Raw genomic sequence first — 25,642 nt, 5'->3', positions numbered from 1 at the left:
CCCTCCCCCCCCGAGTGCACAAATTTTTGTGCACTGGGCCTCTAGTCTATATATATAAAAGCCTAAGCGACCGTTCAACAGTAGCTATGACATGCACTGACCACCAGGGGCAGACGCTCCTACTGGTAGGTTAGCTTGCTGCTGGGGTCTGGCCTATCAGGACTGGGCGAGACGGGCTGCACACACCCTGGAGCCCTCCTGCAGTTCCTCCCTGGCCCTGATTGTGCACTGGTGTGAGGGACCCTACCGGTGCACAAACCTGTGCACCGGGCCTCTAGTGTTTAATAATATTGCAGTAGTTGGCACAATCCTTTTATTATTTCACATCCAAGTGAGTTGCTGGCTTTTATATTTGAGATTTTTTTATCTCCCTTCCTTCATCAAAGAAATATGCATCTGTTATTTCTCCCAGGGTTACTTTTGTCCAGATGCTGTTTTGGTATCTATCAAGGTGATTGTGCATATTTATGTGTGAATTCTTATTATGATTTATATTAATACTAATGACCCGGTGCACGAATTTGTGCACATTGAAAGGAAATTAATTAGAAGGTGGCCAGTGGGGTGTCATAGAAAGGAAATTAATTAGAAGGCGGCTGGTGGGGCAGAACTGGGTGAGATGGGCTGGACACACCCTAGAGCCAACCTCCCACAGTCCCTCCCCGGCATCTGCAGAGTGAGCAGGGTCCCTCCAGCAGGTGGGGTCCCTTGGCCTGGCCTGCAGGGATCAGGCCGAAACTGGATCTCCGACATCCCCCGAGGGGTCCCAGAGTGCAAGAGGGCACTCTGCAAAGTTGCTATCATACAGGGTGTGGATTGCAAACGCAAGTATGCAATAAACCAGATTTGGGGCCGACAGTGCCCCAGCAACAACATAAACCATGGACGAAGGTGGAATCGTGCGGCCCCGCAAGGAATCAGGCTCCCTCCTCTCTGTTTTTGGGGTGCATCACCTGAGAACCGCCGCTGCCAAGTCACTGCAGCTCAGCAGCTCCTGCATTGAGCATCTTCCCCCTGGTGGTCAGTGCGCGTCATAGCAACTGGTCAGATGGGCGGAGGGACACTTAGCATATTAGCCTTTTATACATATAGATATTTTCTAATGTCAAACCAACCTTGCATTCCTGGGATGTGCTACAATTAATGATACATTCTTTGCATATACTACTAAATTACCTTTGATAATTGTTTTATTTTCTATTTTTAATTAAATTTATTGGGGTGACATTTTTAAATAAGATTATATATGTTTCAAATGTGCAATTCTATGACACATCATCTGTATATTGCATTGTGTGCCCACCACCCAAAGTCAAATCTTCTTTTGTCACTATATATTACACAAAAATATGGGATGCTTCATGTATTTGCATGTCATCCTTGCTAATCTTTTCTGTATTATTCCATGCTAATCTTTTCTATATCATTTCAATTTTAGTATATGTGCTGCTGCTGAAGTAAGCACACATTGAATAATTTATCTAAATTTTTATATCTTATTAAGTTAGATAATGTAACTTCCATTTTTGCGGGGGTTTTTTCTTTATTTTTTCCATTTTTGTGTATGTGTTTGTTTTTTATTGATATTAGAAAGAGGAAGGGAAAGAGAGAAAAAGAAATATCAACTTGCTATTTCACCTTTTTATGCACTCATCATGCTATTCCACCTTTTTATGCACTATTGGTTGCTTCTTGTATGTGCCCTGACTTGAGATTGAACCTACAGACTTGGTGCATTGAGATGATGCTCAAATCCAGCTAGGATGTTTGCTTATTGTTGTGAAATGTGTATAACAAAATTTACCATTTAAACCATTTTTATGTGTACAGTTTAGTGACATTAGATACATATGGCTACCATAACCAACATCCATCTTCAGAACTTTTTCATCTTCCCAAACTGAAATACCCATTAAACAATAACTCCCCATTTTTCTTGTCCTCCAGTACCTAGTAACCACAATTCTACCTTCTGCCTGTATGACCGTGAACATTCTAGGTACCACATACAAGTGGAATTATACAATCTTTGTCCTTTTTTGTCTGGCTTATTTCACTTAGTGTGCTGTCTTGAAGGTTCATCTGTACTGTACCATATATTAGAATTTCATTTCTTTTTAAGGCTGAATTAATCCATTGTATGTATATACCTAATTTTTGTTGTTTTTATTTTGTTTATTCTGTTTTAAGAGAGAGATGAAGGGAGAGAGAGAAAACATCAATTTGTTGTTCCACTTATTTATGCATTCATTGATTGATTCTTACATGTGCCCTGACCAGGGATCAAAACCACAACGTTGGTGCATCGGGATGATGCTCTAACTGAGCTACCCAGCCAGGGCCCACATTTTGTTTATTCATTCCTTAGTTGTTGGACACTTGGGTTATTTGTTTCCACCTTTTGGCTATTGTGAATAATGTTGCTGTGAACATGAATGTACAACTATCTGAGTCCCTACTTTAAAATTTTTTTGGTTTATACCTAAAAGTGGAATTGCTGGATCATATGGTAATTCTACATTAAATTTTTGGGGGGAATTGTAATACTGTTATTTACAGTGGCTACACAGTTTTGATTCCCACTATACTCCAGGGTTCTAATTTCTCCACATTCTTGCCAATGTTTATTTTCTGGTTTTTGTGAATTTTTTGTTTTTTTGTTTTACAATAGCAATTCTGATGGGTTTGAGTGGTATCTCATATTGGTTTTTATATGCATTTTCCTAAGTATTTGTGACATTGAGCATTTTTACTTATTTTTGTTAATCCTCACTCGAGGATATTTTTCCCGTTGATTTTTATTTTATTTATTTCTTTAAGCAAAGGTGGAAATTTATTGAAGAATAGGTACAGGCTCCCATGTGGGAAAGGGGAAAGAATTTCACAGCACAGATTCCCACGTGGGGCGGAGGAAAGAGTCCCCCCTCCATTGATTTTTAGAGTGGAAGGGAAAGGGAGAAACAGAGAGGGAAACATCAGTGTGAGAGAGACACATGCTGAGCATCTTTATATGTGCCTATTGGCCATTTGTACATCATCTTTGGAGAAATGTTTATTTAGGTCCTTTGCTCACTTTTTAATTGAGTTGTTTGTTTTTTGTTGTTGAATTGAGTTGTACATATAAAAGGAGTTATTTATATAATCTGGATATTAACCCCTTATCAGATATATGATTTGCAAATATTTTCTCCCATTCTGTGGGTTGCCTTTTCACTTTGTTAGTGTCCTTTAATGCACAAAAGTTTTTAATTTTGATGAAGTGTAATTTATCTTTTTTTCCTGAGCTTTCGGGGTCATACCTATGTTATTTCTATAATGATACCTATTAGGTTTAGTATTGGTATTATGCTCATCTATACCAATAAAAGCCTATGTGGTTGTCACACCATCACATCGTCACACCGTGATGCTCTCATGCTGTAACCCATCACCAGGAGACTGCGTGCACAGTGTGCGCACGTGCGGTTGAGCAGGACTGAGTGAGCTGTGAGGTGCACGCGGGTGGGCGGGGACTTGACCAGGAGGTGCATTGGGGGAGTGGATGGCGGCTGCTGCTGCACAGGGCTGGCCCAAGGCTCAGGCAAGCCACCAATGGCAGCTGCCGCTGCCCAGGGCTGGCCCAAGGCTCAGGCAAGCTGCAGATGATGGCTGCTGCTGCGAGGGCCCGAGGCTCAGGCAACCGAGGGCCAGGCCAAGGCTTGTGCAAGCCACAGTGGCTGCGAGGGCCAAGGCTCAGGCAGCCTTGCAGTCAGCAGTGGCAGCAGCAGAGGTGTGATGGGGGTGTTACCTTCCCCTGATTGCTGGCTCGCCTCCCACATAGGGAGGCCAGAGGCAGCAGCAGCGAGGGGGTGATGGGGGTGGTGCCTTTCCCTGATTGGCTGGTTTTCTCCTGCAGAGGGAGGCCAGACTGCTGCTTAGGCCCTCTCCCCATAAGGAGAGGGCCTAAGCTGTCAATAGGACATCCCCTGAGGACTCCCAAACTGTGAGAGGGGGCAGGCTTGGCTGAGGGATCCCTACCCCCCCCCCCCCCCCCCCGCATGAATTTTCATGCACTGGGCCTCTAGTCTCATAAAATAAACTTAGAACCTTACCATCTTTCTCTGTGTTCTAGAAATACTTTAATAGAATAGAATTTCTCTAATTTTTAAAAAACAAGTTCGTTTAATTCTGAGATTGAACAGTGATAATGGGGAAAATTTTAGGTGTATGAGAGGATGATAGCAAAGGAGAGATCATAAAACTGCTGAAAGGGAAACATAATTAGAAGAGACTAGTGGATGAATACTAGTCTCTACCTTCCACATCCCTGCAAGTATAACACGTACTAGGATTATGTCCATTTATCTGTTACCTTCTAACCAAAAGCTTTGAGCTTCTTGGAGGGAATGTGTATGTGTGGTATCGTTAGGTTTTGGGTAAGGATGTTTTTCTGAAAACAGCTGGTAGGGAAAATAGGGTTCCCTTATTAAAAATTTTGCTTAAGTACATCTATTTTGTAATCCAAGAAACACCTATAATTGGTCATGTCAGGGGTGATTAAGGATAAGGAGAAAAGTTTGGTTTAAATTTTAAATGACATTCCTTATTCTTCCACTCAACTTTTGCCAGGGTCCAGCCCCAGCGGGCCAGGGGTTTTCATTTTTGTGTTTCATTCAAGAAAAGTGTGCTTTAGGCACTTGTAACACTAATATATTAGGGGAAAAGTGATCTTTTCATTGTGGGAACATTTCTGCTACTGGCTATTTTAACTAAATGTTGTTCCTTTTGATTTAGGAGCTGAAGTTACCCTCCTATAAAGGCCAGTCCCCTCAACTAAGTCTCAGAAGGTATTTTGCTGACTTGATTGCCATTGTGAGCAATCGCTTCACACTCTGCCCTTCTGCCCGACATCTTGCTGTCTATTTGCTGGACCTATTTATGGATCGGTATGACATCTCTATCCAGCAGCTTCATTTAGTTGCACTTTCCTGTCTGCTTCTGGCAAGTAAGTATGAATCTGATCTACATGATTGGAAATATCTATTGTTTATAAAAATGAAATTTATGTAAAATATCAGTAAATATCAGAACTCAGTAAAATATCACCAAATTCTATTTATTCCAGTTTATGACTATCAGAAAGTTTGGTGTTGAAAGTTCTCCTTGGGACAATGATTCTTAGACATTAAAATGTGGCTCTAGAGTCTTTTAAAAACATATGTGCCTAAGCCACATATCCTGCAGATTCTGAAATAAATGTCTAGGCCACTCCAGAATCAACATCATGAGGCCTAGGTATTTAACTTCTTGAAAAGTTCCAAAGATGATTCTGGTGTCTTTCCACTTGAGAACCATTGTCTTAAAGCAGTAGTTTTCATCCAGGAGTAATTGTGCCCCACAGGGGATTCTTGGCAATGTGTGGAAATGGTTTTGGTTGTCATCACAACCTGAAAAGATGCTACTAACATCCAGTGGGTAGAGGTGGGGCAGTACCCCAAAACAGAATCATCTGGCCCAAAATGTCAATAGAGCTGAGACTGAGAAACTGTCTAAAAGATACCATACTCTTCTATTGTTAGAATACCTTCTTCTGATTGTATAATGAGTAGCTTAAAGAACTGAAGGTTCACATACAGCTGCTATACATGTGGACATCTTTGCTTATGTCATAGGCACAACTATGTGGTAGGTAGGCAGCAAAGTGGAATCTGATATAGCCATGCTTGTTACCCAAGGCAAAATGTGCTGTTTTAACTAAAGCCTTTTGGTACCTCTTTCTCTTAACATCTTCCTGTAACTCAATTCATTGTTAGTACCCCAACTGAAGAGAAAGAGGGTGAGTAAAGGAATTGAAATGGAGTTTTTCTTCTTTTAGTAATGTGAGAAGATTGTACTAGATATGGGAGTTGAATCCATTATGTAGTTTATATATTATTTATGTAATTATACTAGAAATCTAAGCCCCACTTCAAAATAGTATTTAGAAATACCTGCTGCCTTTATCTTTAACCCCAACTTGAGGGTTTGGGGTCTATTGTGGCTGCTCTCTAAAGAGCATTTCCCATACTGCGTTCTTTCTAAAACATCTTTGTGCTTTTACTGCAAATAAACTTAAAAGCAAATGCAGGCCTCTGTGGTATTATTTCTGGTACTAATTTTTTCTCATGCTTTCTTTACCTACCCTAATTCTTCCTTTGAGCTGATGACCTTAACTACTTATTTAGTCTCCTTGGAGGTCTTTTTATAAGTTATTTCAAATCCTTTGTGGACCAAGTTGAATGTAAATAAATACAGCCCTAGTGAAGACTTCCCACTGCCTGTTGATTAAGGAAGAAACTCGTTAATGTAATATTTTGAACCTTTCATCTGAACCCAGCCACCTTTCAAGTCCCATCTTCCAACCCTATTCCCATGTACTTTGAGCTAAATTCTACCAGAATACTATCTACTTCCTGAAAAATCTACATTTATCCTTTAATCTATTTACATGCTACTCCTCACCCAGAAAGCCAGAGAAGTAATGCTTGTATATTTATAATTAACCTTTAATTTAACCTTTAAAGTTTCATAAGCTATCATGTGTACAATTTTGTATGTGTTTCATCACTGGCTGTGAAGCCTTTTGTGGTTTAATAGTTTGCATAGAATTGGAAAAACCCATACTTGGCATATCACATATGTGAGAGTCCACAAATGGAATGGTTTCTTGTTATGCTACTAATGTTAGTAATAATTATTAGGGGCTCAGTTTATAGTAGAGACACGCTGGAAATCACATATGCAAGTTATGTTATTTTTAAAATTTGGGATCATTAATGAAAAATAAATTTTTGCCTGCTATCCTTTAATACTATCAAGCCCCACCTTCTCTATGCCTGTAGTTCTTAAAGTGCTGTGTGGGCCAAGTGGGAGACTCCTCTTGGTGGACTGTGAAATTATGTATGATGCGTAGTCAGTTTATAGACCAATTTATATTTGTGACTAAACTTTACTTACTGGTAACTTAATGAATTAGGGATTATGAAAGTTGATATTCATAAACAACATTTTAGTACCAAAGTTTACTGAGGATACTAGTTGAATAATCTAATAAGAATTCTGGCCACCATGCAATGCTTGGGATTGGTTCCAAGTTCCTGCAATTTTCACAATTTGGGAAAAGGATACTTTATTTGTGCACCATCTTAGATTGGTTGGAATGGAGTTTTCAAATTGTTCCTGTTTTTAAATTGTCTATTACTGTTAGTTTAAAGTGTCATGATCAATTTATTTTATTTAATATTGATTTACATGGTAATATGTAGTTGCTTTTTGCTTATTTTCGAGGAGCTAGGCTTTAGGATTTATATTTGCTGTGGTTCAAATATGAATTGTTTATCACTTATTACTGAAAGAGTTGGTTACCTCCTTCCTTTATTCTATTAATACCTCCTAACCCTTCTTTCCCTAAGAGAGAAAAATTGGTTTTATATTATTATTCTCCACTGGAGAGTGAGATAGGTATCCCCCAGAGTCTCATCCCCTCCCAAGTAGGCAATGCTCAAAAGAGTTCAAGCTGTCAGTTCTATACAAGGAATCAAAGAAGCTGGCTCTTAGAAGCTACCTGCAATTTCTTCTCACTCCAGTCTGTAACTTTACTATAACAGAAGTGTTTAGGATGCTTATAAACTAGTCGCCTGTTTTCAGTACCTGATATGCTTTATATTTGTGGAGTTCATTCTAGTGTTTCTTACATTCTTACACTCTATCTTCTTACATTTGGATACTAATTGCAGCTCTCCAGTTAATTATCATAAACTTTATTCAAATAACTAGGGGCCCAGTACATGAATTCATGCACCTTGAAAGGAACTGTGGGCTGCGAGGCTGCAGTGGGCACAAGGGCAGGTCTCAGCCCATCCTCTGTGCTCTGCCCAGCCCTTCCCACCACAGCTCCCCCCCACCACTACCACCCCCTTCCCCTATCTGCCAGCAGCCCCGTTCCCGCTGCTGCTGCTCATACACACTGATGGTGCCGGCCCCTCTCGCACCCGCTGATGGCACCGAGCGATTGGGGCTGGCGCTGGGTGCTGGCAGTGAGTGTGAGTGGGGCCAGCGCCGGCAGTGGGTGCAAGCGGGACCAGCGTCAGCAGCGGGTGCGAGCACCCAGCGGGACCACGGTGCGCGGGAGCAAAGAATTTCAGAAACCACCCGTTGACAGCAACCGGTGCCCTGCCTTGGTCTGGCGGCCCCACTCACCTCCACCATCCAGCCACAGCTGATGTCCGCCATGTTCCGCACTCTGCTGCCTGCTACCCACCATGTTCTGCACGTGTCCCCTGGTGGTCAGTGCATGCCATAGTGACCAGTTGTTCGGTTCCACTGTTTGGTCTGTTTGCATATTAGGGTTTTATATATATAGATGATTGAATTCTGTATGTTACCCTCCCCCTGCTTTGGGATGGGCAGCCTGTTGTATAAAAGTGAAGAACAGTTTACAGATGACAGTTGGATTCTAGTTATCAAATAGGTTGGGAGGCAGTCAGTAGTTTGGTCAAAGATGGAGCACAGCTTATAAATCCTAGGTACTAATGCATATCTAGGTACCGGAGTGTTTGTACTATTAGAGGTAGGAAGAAAGGTCCTACAGATTATCTGTTTAGAGTGTTTTGTGTAGTGTTGTAGACCAGGGATTATAGTGATGGATTGTCTGCGTTTTAATCTCTTGTCAGCAATATGAATTTCAGCAATCTTTTTGAAAATATACATATATTTTTATTGATTTCAGAGAGGAAGAAAGAGGGAGAGAGAGAGAGAGAAACATGAACGATGAAAGAGAATCATCAATCGGCTGCCTTCCACACACCCCTCACTGGGGATTGAGCCCACAACCTGGGCTTGTGCCCTGACCTGGAATCAAATCGCAACCTCCTGGTTCACTGATCAACAGAATTTCAGCAACCCTTGAGTCTCAGATTATCTCTCTGTAAAATGAAAATAGTTACTTATAAAGTTGTCTTGATCATCAAGTGGGGTAATATGTTTAAAAACAGGTAGGAATTTTTTTTTTTTAAGTAGGTAGGAAACTGAAACATAAAAGTTAGCATCACAGCCCTGGCCAGATGGTTCATTTGGTTGAAGCATTGTCCCATACACCAAAGGGTTGCTGGTTCAATTCCCAGTTGGGGCACATACCTAGATTGCAGGTTCATTCCCTGGTCAGGGTCTGTACAGGAGGTGGCCAATCGATGTTTCTCTCTCACATTGATGTTTCTCTCTCTCTCACTCTCTCTAAAAAGCAAGAAAAGCATATCCTATGGTGATAACTAAAAAAACAAAAATGTTAGTATCTCATTGATTACTCTTCCATAAATTGTTTTATAATCCCTATGGTTCTGGCTCATTCCAGAAAAGACCAATTTATCCTAAGAAATTCTCAAATTTTAACTCTTTGACATGTATATCCTGGCTTTCCTTGGCTTCTGTGATGAGCATTGACTCGGCCATGAGGCTTTTGATAATTTACTCAAGATCTTGAGTAACTAAGAAGTTATCTTGGACACGAGTTGAAGCCAAAAGTGAGAGTATAGGCTTTTAGTAGTAAAAATTTGTGACAAGTGCTTGCTTCTCCTTGCTCATCAATACTAGGTTGACAGAGCTTTTTACTTTACTATCTGATAGGTGAAAAATTGTATCTAACAGTTGATTTGATTTACATCTTAATTTTTGATGAGAATAGAACCTCTTTTTTTCCTATGAATTATCTCTTCCTGTTATTTATTCATTGTTCTGTAGTCTTACAAATTTGTGAAAATTCTTAGTATATATTGGTGACTTTTTTCCCTAGTTCATAATAAAAGAACACAATATAGGTTGGAACAGCTCACAGTGACATCAGATCCTTGCCCTACTACCACATACTTGCCATTCACTGCTGGCTTTGAAAATATGCTCGTATCCAGGGCTGACTTGAACAATTCCTATAAAGGAAAGACAACCTGATATTTGTTTCTTTGTCCTTTAATTCTTTATTTTCTGGGAAGCAGACATGAATTTCCTGTGCCCTTATTTCCTGTTTGGGGCCTTTATCAATATAATCACATGGCTTCTGGTATTTCCTTTCAATTGAAGAAACTGAGCTTTGTGGGCTTTGTGGATAAGTACATTTAAAATATCCAAGCACATAACATTCAGCACAACAAAAACTATGGCTATGAATGCAGGTACTCATTGTTGCTGTCACACACTTTGAAATCCTTTAATACCCCTGTATCTGAGTATTTATATCCCTATATATAATTAAAAAGTTAAAAAAACACTTAAACCTGAATTAAAATCCAAAGTATGGTTATTTATGCATATGCAGTTTATTTTTAACATTGTGAATCAAGATACAAAGGCTTTCACACTTGTAGTAGCCAAGTACTTTATAAATATAGAAAGCCCATAGATGTTTAATAATATAGAAGTCTGTCTATTCTGGTAGTTGTTGTCCCCATATAACCCAGTGCAGTCCTTTGGTCTAGCAGTGCAGATTTGGGAATTTAAACGTATATTTTTCTTTCGGCTTCCGTTTTCAGTTTGGCTCAATTTACTTAAATGAATTGGCCAACCTCACTATCTTAGTTTCTTAAGCTGTGAATTTGGTCATACACAATGTTGTTTTCAATGTTGAAAGCTTCAAGTAGATAATGTGAAACATTTTTGATCCTTGACTTAAACACTGAATTATGGTATATTAATTTCTTCAAAGGAACTTCAAGCATGATATAAGTAAACTCATTAATTTTTACAATATTCCTTTGAGGTATACTGCCAATGTTGTTGCTGCTGCACAAATGGCAGGGCACTTTGAAAGCCTTAGTGATTCATCCAGAAGGACTGAACTAAGTTCATAGGTCATTCTACTCTGAAGAATTCCCCTCTGTTATTCTGAGAACAGTGGGTTCCTCTCCTATATCGCTATGCAGTGATGATGCTAGATGACTATGTCATAAAGACCATTTTTAGTGCTTTGAGGTGTACTGAGTATATGCTGTTGGGAAAACTTGTGAGATTCACCTCTATGTGATTTGAATTGGGAAGGAGTATCTAAATTTATGAAAAGTTTGAATTATGTAAAAATATTTTTTTATTAACTCCTACCTGCAACAATATTTAGTTGAGTAGTTTAGATCTAAAGTTCAATTTTCTGGAGCAGAAGAGGAATTAAATGCTTCTTTAGGCTTTCTTCTTTAAGTTATCTTACAATCTCTTGCCATAGGAGACAAAAGCTTCTACCCTAGTTCCCCCTCCCTAAGCAAAGAGCAAGGTAGTCAGCAGTACTTCTTCCCTAGCCCTAAGGCAGGCTGACTTGAACAAACCCCTCTGGCTCCAATACACTAAGCATCTGGACTGAGTGGCCCTGGCCACTACCATTTGTTGTAACAACTTCAATGTGTGGTATAAACCCATCTCTTGTGGAAGGGAAACTCATCTAGTTTCTACTGCTTTGACAGTCATTCTGGCTCTTAAAAACATGTTTTTAAATGGATAAAATAAAATTGTAATGTTTCCTAGGAAACCAAATATATTGGAAAAGTTATAATAGTAGAACAAAAATTTTTATGTAATATGTAACATTCTAATAGCTATCATTTTGAACAAGTATAAGTGTAAAGCTATTGTGAAAAATCTATAATTGTAATATAATATGACTGTTTTAAACCTTATCGTAAAATAGAACATAATACTAGTTGGTAGAAGGTTTTAGTTATAATTTCTCTTCTCCTATGGACCACCATGGAACAAAGAGACTTGAAGACAACTCTTTTAATCTATTGGTGCATCTGGAAAATCATAACAGTACTCGATAGTTTGAATTCTCTCCAGCCATGGGCTCTAGAAATACCTAAAATGAATGATATATATTAAAACACTTGCTTGGAAATTAAAGTGTAAGAGGGTATGTATTCTATAAAAAAAAAAAATTATTCTGGGGCTGGAAAGGGAATTATATTCCTTACCTTGTACATAAGGATGAGTATTTCCTGGGGAAAAAAAAAGTGAATGCCTTTAAATAATGAAGTTTTGTCATCAGATCGTTTTTACTCCTATTCTGCTTTGAGTAAAGGGATAAAAAAGTGTATATAAAGTGTCCCCTAACCCCTTCTTTTTGGTAAAAGACTTAACTAGGTTTTTGTTTTGAATTCAGAAGAAGAGGGGTAGGATGATTGTTGTTGTTGTTGTTGGTGGTGGTGGTGGTGGTGGTGGTGTGTGTGTGTGTGTTTAATTGTGGACTGAGAATGCTTGTGTTATGTATTCATCCAGCCTCCCCCGCCCCCCCATTTACCTCTGGTATTGAGATTGTGTTGAAAATATGCTGAGATAACAACACTTGAAACTTATCTACTTTTGACTTGAGATAACTCTATGACATTAAGTCCTTTAAACTTTCTTCTGTTCAAATAAAAGAATTCTCTTCCATCAACTACCCAAAGAAATTGCCTGAAAAAATTCAGCTGGTGAGATTTCAGAGAATTATTTTTTCCATTGGCACTCATGTGACTTTTTTTCGTTACACGATAGGACTTAGATCAAAATGTTTACATGTTCAAGTTTTTTTAGTGGAGGGTGAAGGGAGAGGGACAGAGGCACTGGGAGAGAAAACATGCAAATATGACAACCACAGAGTTCTGGCACAAGGTAGGGGAAAGAATGTCTTTGGATCTAAATCTTTGCAATAAAAGGCAGCAAATTCTATTTACTTGACTAGACCTATAATGATCATTGCCTAATATTTTCTCTATTTTTCCCCTTTTTCTTATAAGGTAAATTTGAAGAAAAAGAAGATAGTGTGCCTAAGCTAGAGCAGCTCAACAGCCTGGGTTGTATGACTAATATGAATCTAGTATTGACAAAACAAAATTTGCTACATATGGAACTATTATTATTAGAAACTTTTCAGTGGAACCTCTGCCTTCCAACAGCTGCCCATTTCATCGAGTATTATCTCTCTGAAGCAGTACACGAAACAGATCTTCATGATGGCTGGCCAATGATTTGCCTGGAAAAAACTAAACTCTACATGGCCAAGTATGCAGATTACTTCCTAGAAGTATCTTTGCAAGGTGAGTGATTGTGGATGCCAGTAAGTGACTTGTGAGCTTGTGACTTGTGTATTCTGTTGCTTAAGTTCATTTTTGATGTCTCCACAGATTATGCCTTTCTAAATTATGCACCTTCTTTAGTAGCTGCTGCATGTGTGGCTTCTTCAAGGATTATACTTCGTCTTTCTCCAACGTGGCCTACAAGACTTCATCGTCTTACTGCTTACTCCTGGGATTTCTTAGTTCAGTGCATTGAACGGTTATTGATGTAAGCCTCTCTGTTCTTTTGTTTGCAATTTCTCATAAATATTTTTCTTCATGTATAAAGGGCCTTAAAAGCAACTTTTCAAATGCATGGAGCTTTTAGGGTATTTGCTCTGATAGCTTTTGCTGCCATGAACAAGCTGTTGTAAGAGTGATACTTGGTGGAAAGGGAGCCCCTTTTGGCTGTTATCCAGGTTGATGCCATTGCTAGTATGATTCTGAGTACATGATAAGGAAAGAAGCTGCTCTGGTGCAAGCCCATGATTATGAGATCAGTCCAGGCAAATCTTGCCTTGCTCTTCATTACCACATCTTTGAATCATTGAGCCCCAGGATGTCACCAAAGTAGGGGTTACAATTAAGTGCTTATTGTAGATATATCTCCCAAGCTAGACATAACCTTTAAAGCTACCAGCAGCCGGTTCCCTAGGTTTGTACTAAGGGAAGGAGCTCTTAGAAGGATAAATGAGATCTCACTGTTGTTGAAATTGTGGTTACAGTGACAGCTTTCTAGGTATAGTGGTGCTGTCTGTGGAGTCAGCTGTGGAGGAGTTGGGGGTGGTGCATGACTTTCTACAAATTCTTCTCAAATAACATAAGCAGTTTCCTTTCAATCATGTTGTAGTGCTCATGATAATGATGTGAAAGAAGCAAACAAACAAAGAGGACAAGCAGTACCTCAGCCAGCACAACTTAGTGTGTTCCAGACAACCTCCCAGCCCTCGCGGTCAGTTCACTTTCAACAACCTCAGTATCTCCACCAGACGCATCAGACCTCACTGCAGTATCGCCATCCTGTATCAGAGCAACCAAGCTGTCAGCAGATTGTATCTACCACGCACACCTCATCTTACACACTACAGACATGTCCTGCTGGGTTCCAGACTAGTGTTCAGGGCCTTGGGCATGTGCAGACTGGTGTTGGGATGTCACTGGCAATACCAGTGGAAGTTAAGCCCTGTCTAAATGTTTCTTATAACCGGAGTTATCAGCTAAATGAACATTTCCCTTGCATTACTCCATGTTTTGAAAGGTGATTTTGTGTGATGGTAATGGTAACACCTGATCCAGACTGTTTTGTGACTTGAAGCTGTGGGCCAGCTTTTTGTAAACTTCTCTAAAGGGATTCAAATTGCATCAGAACTCTTCAAATAGCAGCACCAGGAAGACTGAATATTCCTTTGAATGCACCATGAATACTGGGAGGACTAAGCACATACTTTAACAGTATGTATGTCAAATTCTGTTAAATAGCTACATGACAAAAATTTTAAGCCCCTGCTGATGGTCCAAGTATTTCAAAAATATTCAATACAACAAAATTTGGACAGTTTCTATCCATTTTGCTGTTTTGAGAGTTGACCTGTGGTGGGCTCTGCGCCTAATGTTGGCTTATATTGTCAGAGATTAATAGTTGTCTGTGTACTTGCCAAACAGTCTTTTTATGAAGGAAAGTTACAGTATTAATTTTTGAAGAGGTCCTTTTTTTTTTTTTTATTCTGCAGTTTTGAGTTATATTCTTGTTCTACAAGTGATTTTTTTACTTAAGTTTAAACTCATGAATTGCCATACCGATCTGTACAGTAAAAATAAATTTTTTAGATGATTCTATATAACTTCCTATCACAAGATAGTATAGGTACCTGGATTTATGTACTAAAATTAAGGATGAAGTAGATCTCTTAAAATCATGGCCATAAATTGTTGGTTTTTTTCCCTAAGTGACCAACCTCAAATCTTTAGAATTAAAACACATTTATCTCAGGGAATTTGTACTACTTGGAAACACTTAACTGTAATGCAACATGTTTTGGGAATGTTATAGTATGAGCTACCTTTATAACATAGGTTAAAATACTCCTGCTAGGATGTATTTTCAAATGAGAACATAATTGTAGCTTAGAATGAATGAAATGGTGGTTTCTCTCCTTCATAATACATATATAGATTTTGCATTTCTCAGTGCAATGATTTATACTCAGATTTGATTTTACTCTAAAGAAGTTTTTTCAAGGGAAGGCATAACTGTAAAATGTCAGTACTAGAATAAAGTTTTGTAGGTTTCTTTTTAAGTGAATGTGGCCAGGGTAGTTCTCAGGTTGTGCTAGAGCAGCACTTTGTTACATGGAAGACAGGTTTTATAAGCAATCTTTGTGTCCAGCTAGTCAGGATAAGCAGGCAAGAGTGTTGATTACTAAACTTCAGTAGCCATTTTCAATAGATTGGCCCCAGAAACTGCCCTGGGACTTTTCACTATACTGGTAATGAGTGAAAACGGCAATAATAAGTCATTACAGCAAGGGCAATTTGAGGGTAATGAGTTTGGAGGGAATAAACATGAAAAGAAAAATCATTGTAATAACTAAAACTATATACATTGTGCTCTTATCTGTGGGAGAAGAGAGATTTGGTGGAGGGAAGCTTTCTGATTTAAAAATTAGTAAGGTGTGTCTTTTTGTTTGTGTTTTTTTTTTTTTTTTTTTTTAAGATAGCACTTGAATAGAAGGGAAACTGCATGGCAGGTAGGCAACCGCCACAATATGCATTGAAGACAAACTTATAAAGATGTGGGTATGCAGCAGGAGTCTCAGTAAACAAGCCAAATGGCTTCTGTTAGGAAGGGAAGGGACTCAAAAACTGATCCAGATGGCTCCAGTGGATAAGTGTGGGTAGGTGGCTTCTGCCAGTGTGAATTCTTAGAGAATGTCCTTTCCTTAAAACAGAGGTAACTTTTATAATTAGAGTACATAGGGCATGATGTGGATTTATTAGTCTGGTAGATAAAAATAAAAAATTAAAAACCACTCAGGTAAGAACACTTACATGGCAGTTTTCAAGCATGAAAATTGTTTTCTGAAAGTATCATCATTTTTCCTCTTTATAGAAGGCTGCTAATTGAATTTTGGTAGTTCTTACCTCAAGAGAACTTGAATTATTTGGGGGAAAGTGGGCTCATTAGAATATATCTTTCGTATTCACATTCAGAACCCAGCAACCTGGAGTCCAATTTTCAGTGTTTTAACTACCTCAGTAATACTATGAATGTAAGATACTGGGATAGAGATCCCAACTTGAAACAACAACTGGTGCCTATCATAATTTAATGTATTGTCAAATACTTTTATTCATTGGTTTAAATGTCATTCTTGTTATAGAATATGCCTTTTTAAAAAGCTTATAATAACCCACTCCCAGTTTATATTTAAAAAAGCTAAAGAACACTGGATTACTTTGGGGGGGGGGTAGAATAAAATAATTGGTTATTATTGCTGCATACCCAGGGTGGGGTGGGATGGGGTTGTTGGAGAACCAGAACTATTTTTAAAACATTAGATTTCAGTATGAATTCAAGTCACAACTGCTAGCTTTGGGAGGTGTGGGTGGGGGGAGTTATGTGGGTTTCGTTTTGTTTAACTTATTGATTAGTCAGTCTTTAAAGTAGGTCTTTTTTTTTTTATATTACTGGACCATCATTAAATGTGTACTGTGAAGAGATTAATGATGTGTATAAAGGGCTTTACCAAAGTCCACTAAATAAACACTACTCAAATACAGACTGCAAACCAAATGTATGTTATAACATTAATGCAAATGGCGAGTATGGTGCTAAAGTCTACACCAGTGGAGTTAGATGAGTGCTATGCACTTAATTTTAAAATAAAACTAGTTTTCAATAAAATGGTTTTGGTGTTTTGTTTTTTAAATGTAAATTTGATGTATACTTGCATCTTCATTGAACCATGTCATCATATAAGTCAGACTTGAAATCACGATTATACTTGCTAAAAGGCATCTAGATATAGAATATAACTGTAGTGGTGGGAAGCATTTGTCCATTCATTATGTTTTCCACACCGAGCATCAAAGCTCACAAAAGTATATTGAACGCAGTTTTGGGGCTTTTGAGCTTCCAGTTAGTTGTATGTTAGCAGTGTCTAATTAAACAATGCAAGCTTCAGAAAATTGAAATCTAATTCAAAGAAAATAGTCAAGAGTGTGAGAGGGAACAGGGTCAACAGTGAGTGATAATGGTCTGTTCACCTAAGTTTAAGTATTATTTGCTATTAATTCAACTTAAAACTTAGATATAATTTGTTCTGAAGAGTAAAATTTTAACAGGTTTATGTGTGTGGATTAGGAATTCACACTCCTAGAAAGCATTTTTTAAATTAGTCTTATGTATTGTCAGTTACTCTGGCACAGTGGCAGGGTTTAGCCACAGCCCTTAAGAGAATCAGTACACAATGATCTTTGAGGCTGAATTTAAGAAACAGAGCAATAAGCATTCCAAATCAGGACAGGTAGCTTTGCTTTGAGGTGATTCTGAATCCCATGAGACATGTTTTTAATCATCAACAACTGTCCTTCTCAAGTTCATGATAAAAGATTTACCTCCCTAGCCATAAGCAGCTTATATTTAGCTTGATATGACTAGCACACTTGAAACTATTGGAATTGTATAGTCTAGAACTCAGTTTAATATTATCTTGATTTCAGGATCACTAGCTTACAAAGTGGTAGTATCATTTTGCCTTCCCACAAGCATTGAGAGTTCCTGTTGCTCTACATCCTCACCAGCCTTTGGTGGTGTCAGTGTTCCAGATTTTGGCCAATAGATGTGTAGTGGTATCTCATTTAAAAAATCCCTTAGATTAAAAAAAAAAAAAAAAAGTGGCCACGCAGGCATGGCTCATTGTTTTGAGCATCGACCTATGAACCAGGAGGGTTCAGTAAACAGGAAGGTCAGGGCACATTCCTGGGTTGTGGGCTCAAACCCTAATAGGGGGCGTGCATGAGGCAACCAATCAGTGATTCTCTCTCATTGATGTTTCTGTCTCTCACTTCTCTGAAAGCAATAAAAATATATCTTAAAAAAACATGTGACAAGTACAGTCATTTGAAAGAAACCATCAAGACCAGACTCTGCCTTTCTATGGGAAAGATACTTGCTGCTACCCTACCCCACTGTGACTGTTGTGTGTATTTTTAAGACTATTTGTTTAGAGCAGTTTTAGGTTCACAGCAAAATTGAGAAGGTAGAGATTTCTCAGGTACCTCCTGCCCCACCACATGCACAGCCTCCTCCATTTTCAGCATCCCCCAACAGGGTGGTACCTTTGCTACAAATGATGCAGCTACATTCACTCATCATAATCACCCGAAGCCCATAGTTTACATTATGGTTCAGTCTTGGTGGTATACATTCTTTGGGTATTCATCATGGTTACATACAAGTATTTTAACTGCTAAAAACCCTCTATATATACCCTACCAATTCATCCTTCCCCATACTGTTCCCCAACCCTTGGCAAAACACTGCCTTTTCTAGAATGTCATACAGTTGGGATCATATAGTATATAGGCTTTCCAGATTTTTTTTCCACTTACTAATGTGCATTTACTAGTAAGGTTCCTTTATGTCTTTTCATGGTGTGATAGCTCTTTTCATTGTCTGGATGGATCACAGTTTATTTATCAGTCATCTACTGAAGGCCATCTTGGTTGCCTCCAAGTTTCAGTGATTGTGAAGAAAGCTGCTATAAACACTTGTGTGCAGGTTTTACTGTGGGCATACGTTTTAGCTCCTTTGGGTAAATGCCAAGAATCACAGGGTTAGAGTATGTTTCGTTTTATAAAAAACTGCCAAACTCTTACGAAGTGGTAGTATCATTTTGCCTTCCCAACAAACTCTCGGCAACAAATACTGAGAGTTCCTATTGCTCTACTAGTACATCCTCACCAGCCTTTGGTGTTGTCAGTGTTCCAAATTTTGGCCAAATACTAGTAGATGTGTGGTGGTATGTCATTTTAATTTGCATTTCCCAAATGACAATTGATGTGGAGCAACTTTTCATATGCTTATTTTCTATCTGTATACCTTTGGTGGGTTGTGTGTTAAGGTCTTTAGTTCATTTTAAAAATCAGGTTGTTTGTTTTCTTACTGATTTTTAAGAGTTCTTTGTATATTTTGGATAACAACCCTTTATTAAATGTGTCTTTTGTAAATATTTTCTCCCAGTTTGTGGCTTGTCTTATTCTCTTGACATTGTCTTTTGCAGAACAAAGTTTCTGATTTTAATGAAGTCCAGCTTATCAATCATTACTTATAGAAGGGAATTACAGATACTAAAAGTCTGACTAAATAGAGAATTGAGGGTATTATACAATCAGGGCATTACCAAGGTAACTATTGGAATAAAAATTAAACCTTTCTAATTATCAAAAGAAATACAGCAAACAAAGCAAGCAGTCTATGTAGTAGTAAAATATTTTTAAAAGGTATAAATACAGAAAGTTTAGCAAAATACTGTGACAGAACTAAGACCAAACATTACATCAAAAAATGTAAATGGGCTAAACTCAAGCTATTAAGAGAAAAAGAATTTTAGACTAAATCACAAAGCAAAACTCAATTCTGTGTTATATAAAAGACCAACAAAAATAAAATGATTTACAAGAGTTGAAGATACAAGGATGAGTAAAGAGATACTACTCAAACAAACAAAAAGCAACATCTTAAAACAGATAAGGCTGAATGCAGGCCCAAATGTATTAAACTAGACTAGAAAAATGGAGGGGGGGCGCCCCTAATCGCCCCTCCCCACCCCAATTGGGGACAGGGCCCGCTGGCCAATCCCCCTCGACCCCTCTCCACAGCCTGCCCAGCCCTGATCTGGCCCTGATTGGGGTTGGCCGGCCAGCCAACCTCCCACCGTCTCCTCCTCCCAACACTCCCGGCCCTGATCTGCCCCTATTGGGGCCTGGCTGGCCGGACCCCACCCGTTCACAAATTCGTGCACTGGGCCTCTAGTTTATGATAAAAGATGAACAGTTATGAATATCTGTGGATCAAATAACCTTGCCACAATATTAAGTAAAAACTGTAGAGGATATAAGGAGAAATAAAAGAAAAACATGGATAGTAAGAAACTAATTCATCTCAGTCTATGATGATCAAAAATTTAAAAATTGCCAAACTGGTTTGGCTCAGTGGATAGAGCGTCGGCCTGCGGACTGAAGGGTCCCAGGTTCGATTCCGGTCAAGGGCATGTACCTTGGTTGCGGGCACATCCCCAGTGGGAGGTGTGCAGGAGGCAGCTGGTCGATGTTTCTCTCTCATCGATGTTTCTAACTCTCTATCCCTCTCCCTTCCTCTCTGTAAAAAATCAATAAAAATATATTTTAAAAAAAAGCTAGAAGTTTAAAAAAAATTAAAAATTAAGTAAAGATATAGAAAATCTTAACATTATGGAGATCTGATTGACATATATTGAGAAATTCTTAGAAGGGAAATGGTACAGATCTGGCATAACTAAAATGGACAAGATAACAAAGGACGTGACAGACAGAACCTGTCACCCGTGTCAATAGCAATACTGTCACAGTCTTCTGAAAGTCCTCAGACAACTGGAATTGCTTTCGTTGGTTTACCCATCTAAATGCATAAGATCAGAACACACTGCTAGCTGCCAGCTAATCCTGCAGCTCACCCAAAGGAAACAATATCTGTTGCCAATCTGCAGAAGTATTCCCATTTTTGCCTTCATTAGATGAAAGTAATCCATTACTGGTTTTCCTTATGCACAAGTAAGTAGTGTACTAATACTAGTAACTAACTGTACCTAAGTTTGCCTTGGTAATATTAAACTCCAGTGTGAACTTGCATATAACTTGACTCTGCATTAATCCATAAAGAAAACTGCAACCAATCCTCAAAACTAGAATTACTGTAGAAAACATACTCTCATGAAAATACAATTAATAAAATATATAGAATAGGACTCAAAAAAACCCCAGACAATCCTTCAATCAAATAAGAAATCCAACCCAAAATTTCAGAGTATCTGTAGGATCACTATAATGAAAATTCTACACATCAGAATCTCAGGGATAAAACTAAAATAATGCTCAAAAGAAAATTGACATGCATTGAAAAAGTCTAAGAATGAACAAGTAAACCAAACAAAAACTGAAGGAAAAGAATAAGATAAAAGCAGAAATTAATAAAAGATAAAAAATACATGTATGCAATGCAGCTAGACAAAAGAAAATAGAGTTTAAAAGTTGCAAAGGAAGAGGTGAAATTACCACTATTTGCAGATACAATTGTAAACCTGGAAACTCCACGATAATCAACTGAAAAAATATTACAGACAATAAGTGAATTCAGTAAAGTGGCTGGGTACATAATTAAAATAGCTTTTATATATACATACAAATATCAGATATGCTCAATTACTGGTATAATGGCCACCAAAAGAAGATAAAATGCCTAGCAATAAATATAAGAAATGTACAAGATCAATATGACCAAAAACTTTGAAATACTTCTGAGTTACACAAAAAAGTACTTGAGCAAGGCATACCATATTCTTGGATAGCAGGTATCAACAATTTTTAATTATAAACCTGTGTTTTTTATCAAAATTACTTCTTGCGTGAAATTTGGGACACCCTTTATTTACCTGGTCTGCATACTCAATATCTATATATATAAAACCCTAATATGCAAATTGAACAGCAGAACAACTGAACAACCGAACAACCGGTCGCTATGATGTGCGCTGACCACCAGGGGGCGTACAGGGAATATATCAGGCATCAGCAGCAGGCGGCAGAGCGTGGAACATGGTGGGCATCAGCTGTGGTGGGATGGTGAAGCAGGTGAGCGGGGGCGCCAGACCAAGGCAGGGCGCCAGTTGCTGTCATCGGGCGAGCCTCTGGTGGTTACTGAAAATTCTTTGCTCCCACCGGGTGCTCGCACCTGCTGCTGGCGCCCACACCTGCTGACAGGGCCAGAGCCGCTCCTTGCACCCTCTGCCAGTGCCCGGCGCCGGTCCCGATTGCTTGGCGCTATCAGTGGGCATGAGTGGCAGCTGCCAGTCCCAATCACCCCTCAGGGCTTCTCCACCTCTCCCAGCTCCTGAGGGGCGATTGGGACCAGCAGCTGCCTCTTGCACCTGCTGTTGTCCACAGCCCCGCTCGCACCTGCTGCCGGAGCCGCTGCTCACACCCACTGTCAGTGCCAGGCCCGCTCACACCCAAAGCAGGCACTGGAGCCACTGCTCACACCCGCTGCCGGCGCCAGGTGCCAGTCCTTATCTCTCAGTGCCATTAGTGAGTGTGAGTGGCAGCTGCCAGCCCTGATCATCCCTGAGGGCTTCTCCACCTCCCCCTGCCTCTGAGGGTCGATCAGGGCAGCAGCCGCTGCTCACACCCGCTGACAGTGCCAGCCCCAATAGCTCCGCGCTGTCAGGGCGGGTGAGTGGGGCCAGCACCATCAGCGCATGGGAGTGGCGGCAGTGGGAGCAGGGGCTGCAGGCAGACAGGGGACCGGGGGCCGCAGTGGGAGGGGCCAAGCGGGGGGTGTAGAGGATAGGCCGAGACCTGCCTCTGTGCCCACCGCAGCCTCATGGTCCACACAGTTCCTTTCAAGGTGCACGAATTCGTGCACTGGGCCCCTAGTATTTTTATATTCTACTTTTAGTATGTCACAATACATCAGTAACTTTTTACATGAAATTTAAATATATCCAAATTAAAGTATATCTTAGGTGAGTTGTTTGTATTAAATTATATAAATACAATTTAATCATTTTTCCAGTGTTTTCAAATTATTTAAAAATACTCTAACAAACATGTATTTTACCACTTTCCCAACAATGGGTATTATTACTAAACTTTTTCATCTCTGTAAATATAACAGGTAAAAATATCTCATTTTTGTGTTTATTAGCATTTTCTTAAATTCTGAATGCAGTTGAGCATCTTTGGATAAGTTTATTGGTTACTTATAATAATTCTTGTATGAAATTCCTGTTGAGTCCTTTGCCAATTTCTGGGTTGTTCTGTTTTAAAAAGCATTCAATGTAGTCAGGAATTAGCCTTTTTTACCTGTTGCAAATATTTTTACCAGTTAAATTTTTCTTTTATCTTTGCTCATAGTACTGGGGGTGCATCTTCCTATCCAAGAATAAGGAATACCTTTCCATTCACTGAAATCTGTGATGATCCTTAGTACAATATTAAAGTTTTATTCATGTAGATCCTACACATTTCTTATGTTTACTAATGTAAATCTTACCTTTTAGAAAAATTATCACAATTGTGAATGAAATTTCTTTTTCCACTAATTTTTTTATCTAGTTATTGTTTGAATGATTTATATTTACAATACTTTTTCCAGATGTTTTTAATTATAGTAAGAATGCATGAATGCATGTTTGCATTTGTAAGTTTAGATGAATTAAAATTACTTAGACTAAAGAAAAGCTATTCATTTAAAATTTTTATCTTTACAACCATCCAGAATTTATTTAATTCTTTTTACTTTTCATAAAATTCAGTTGATTTCTTTGGGTTTTAATTTATATAATCATGTTAATAGCAAGATGATAATTTTGCCTCCTTTCCAAAATATAGTGTTCTTATTTCATTTTCTATTTCATTTTATTTTATTGGCTATGTTATCCAAAATTAAGTAACATAATGGTGTGCTGGTTGACATATGAATCTTGTGCAGGAATAGCAATAATGGTACAGAAGGTATTTAAAATATATGTTATGACATATAAAGCATACTAAAACTTTTAAAAATAATATATTGAACATATGTACATAGATGCATGTATATGTATATATACGCCCTTAATGCTTAACTTTAGATTTGTTTTTTTGTTGTTTTTTTTAAATACAGTTTATTGATTTTTTACAGAGAGGAAGGGAGAGGGATAGAGAGTTAAGCATACTAAAACTTTTAAAAATAATATATTGAACATATGTACATAGATGCATGTATATGTATATATACGCCCTTAATGCTTAACTTTAGATTTGTTTTGTAGGCAAACACTGTTGAAGATTTTTTTATTGGAGACTGAGAAAAGATAAGTTGATGCCACATTTTATGAAGATGAGTCTAATTAGTATCAGGAGGGATACTTAATAATTTGGGAATTTTCTGTTTGCAGACTATGTGGGGATGAAATCCTAATGGGGATTACAGATGTGCTCATTGAATATGAAAACAAAAGAAAGACTAAAGATAATCCTGATGAAGCCTGCAGGACTGGACACTATCCAGCCTTTCTCCTATTGATGACTTGAGTCTCTTAAGAGAACATTAAGTGGTTGGTCATCACCTGTGGAGCAGTGGGGGGTGGGGGGTGGTCCCTGTGTGAATTGTGGTAGGAATTTTCAAGGGTGAGGCTTGGCAAGAGCTGCTGCTTTTTGGGATCCAAATAGCGCTCCACTCCCTAGCATCTGGTAGGTGCCTACAATAACTGTACTGTATTTGGGCCGAGTATCAGAAGACTTGCTCCTATCTGGAGTACCTACGCATTTCTTTATCAGAGCAAGGGGATTTGGATATAAGGCCTAACAATATTGCTCAGAAACCAAAGATCTGGATTATTGTCCCAGGAGTGTTTTTTCAAGACATTTTCTCTTGCATGAAAGCAACTAAGATATAATGTAAGAACCAAACACTTGCATAAAGATTCATATAATTTCTGCAGTACCTTTTTCTCTAAAGGTGATGCATCTAGTAGGCATAAAGGAGAGTGGAAGTTATGACCAGAAGACAAGAGGTGTTACAAGAGAGATGTGCCTTGAAGTCCAAATGTTCCCAAGTACAGTTCATGAAAAGGGACATGATCTTATATTAATATATGCATTTAGAGTTCATAGAGCTCCTCATAGTTTTAATTTCATCTGAGAAAGTTCATGAAGTATAAAGGGAAAGTATTAACTCATGTTTTAAATAAAAACTGAAGCTCAAAGATTTTGATTGTTTAAAGTCACACAGCTACTTAGTGGCAGAGATGAGAGTAAAACCCATATATGTCACCTATTGTGCATCTATGAATTTGACAATCTTTATATTGGCTGCAATCTGAAGAGAGAAGAAAGGATAAAATTGTTTATGTTTTTCAATGTTGTCCTAGTTGTAGAATCTTAATGTTGAAACATTAGAAGTCATCTAATCCAATCTTCTAATCCAGAAATAGCAAATGATGAACTCTCACATCTCATTCAGGCAGATGTGACTGAGCTTAGTGTCTCGTTTAATTCCAGAGCCTATTCTAGAGCTCAGAGAATATGGATAGAGCGGTGGATAGGAAGTGTATGGCCCAGACTGCGTTAACTACCCTAACATCCTTGCCTTCATTCTGCTTCAGTAACAGAGCCCAAGTTTTCAACTGGGCACATGGTCACACATATAAATGACTTTCTCAGCCTCCCTTTCAATTAAGTATATCATGTGACAAAGTTTCAGCCAATAAAATGTTGATGGAAGCATTGTTTGAGACTTCCCGAAAGTCTCCTTTAAA

The 25,642-nt window shown here is 38.6% G+C and overlaps 1 protein-coding gene across 2 annotated transcripts in view; it reads left to right on the top strand.

Annotated features, from left to right (window-relative positions):
• The window catches only part of CCNJ (cyclin J), a 24,624-nt gene extending 7,635 nt beyond the window's left edge, over positions 1-16,989 (top strand). Inside the window, exons 2-5 of one of the 2 annotated variants that reach the window (XM_005885436.2) lie at positions 4,774-4,984; positions 12,768-13,067; positions 13,191-13,314; positions 13,936-16,989. In XM_005885436.2, the coding sequence (XP_005885498.1) occupies positions 4,774-4,984; positions 12,768-13,067; positions 13,191-13,314; positions 13,936-14,347 (1,047 nt within the window). In that variant the 3' untranslated portion in view covers positions 14,348-16,989. Of the gene's footprint in view, positions 1-4,773; positions 4,985-12,767; positions 13,068-13,154; positions 13,315-13,935 lie in introns of both variants that reach the window. The other variant, XM_005885434.2, reaches the window with a different exon arrangement.
• The last annotated feature ends 8,653 nt before the right edge of the window (positions 16,990-25,642 follow it).

This window comes from Myotis brandtii, unplaced genomic scaffold (assembly GCF_000412655.1).
Source record: "Myotis brandtii unplaced genomic scaffold, ASM41265v1 scaffold902, whole genome shotgun sequence".
In the NCBI taxonomy this organism is placed as follows: Eukaryota; Metazoa; Chordata; class Mammalia; order Chiroptera; family Vespertilionidae; genus Myotis; species Myotis brandtii.
The sequence above is the reverse complement of the archived record's forward strand: the minus strand, read 5'-3'. Positions and strand labels throughout refer to the sequence as shown.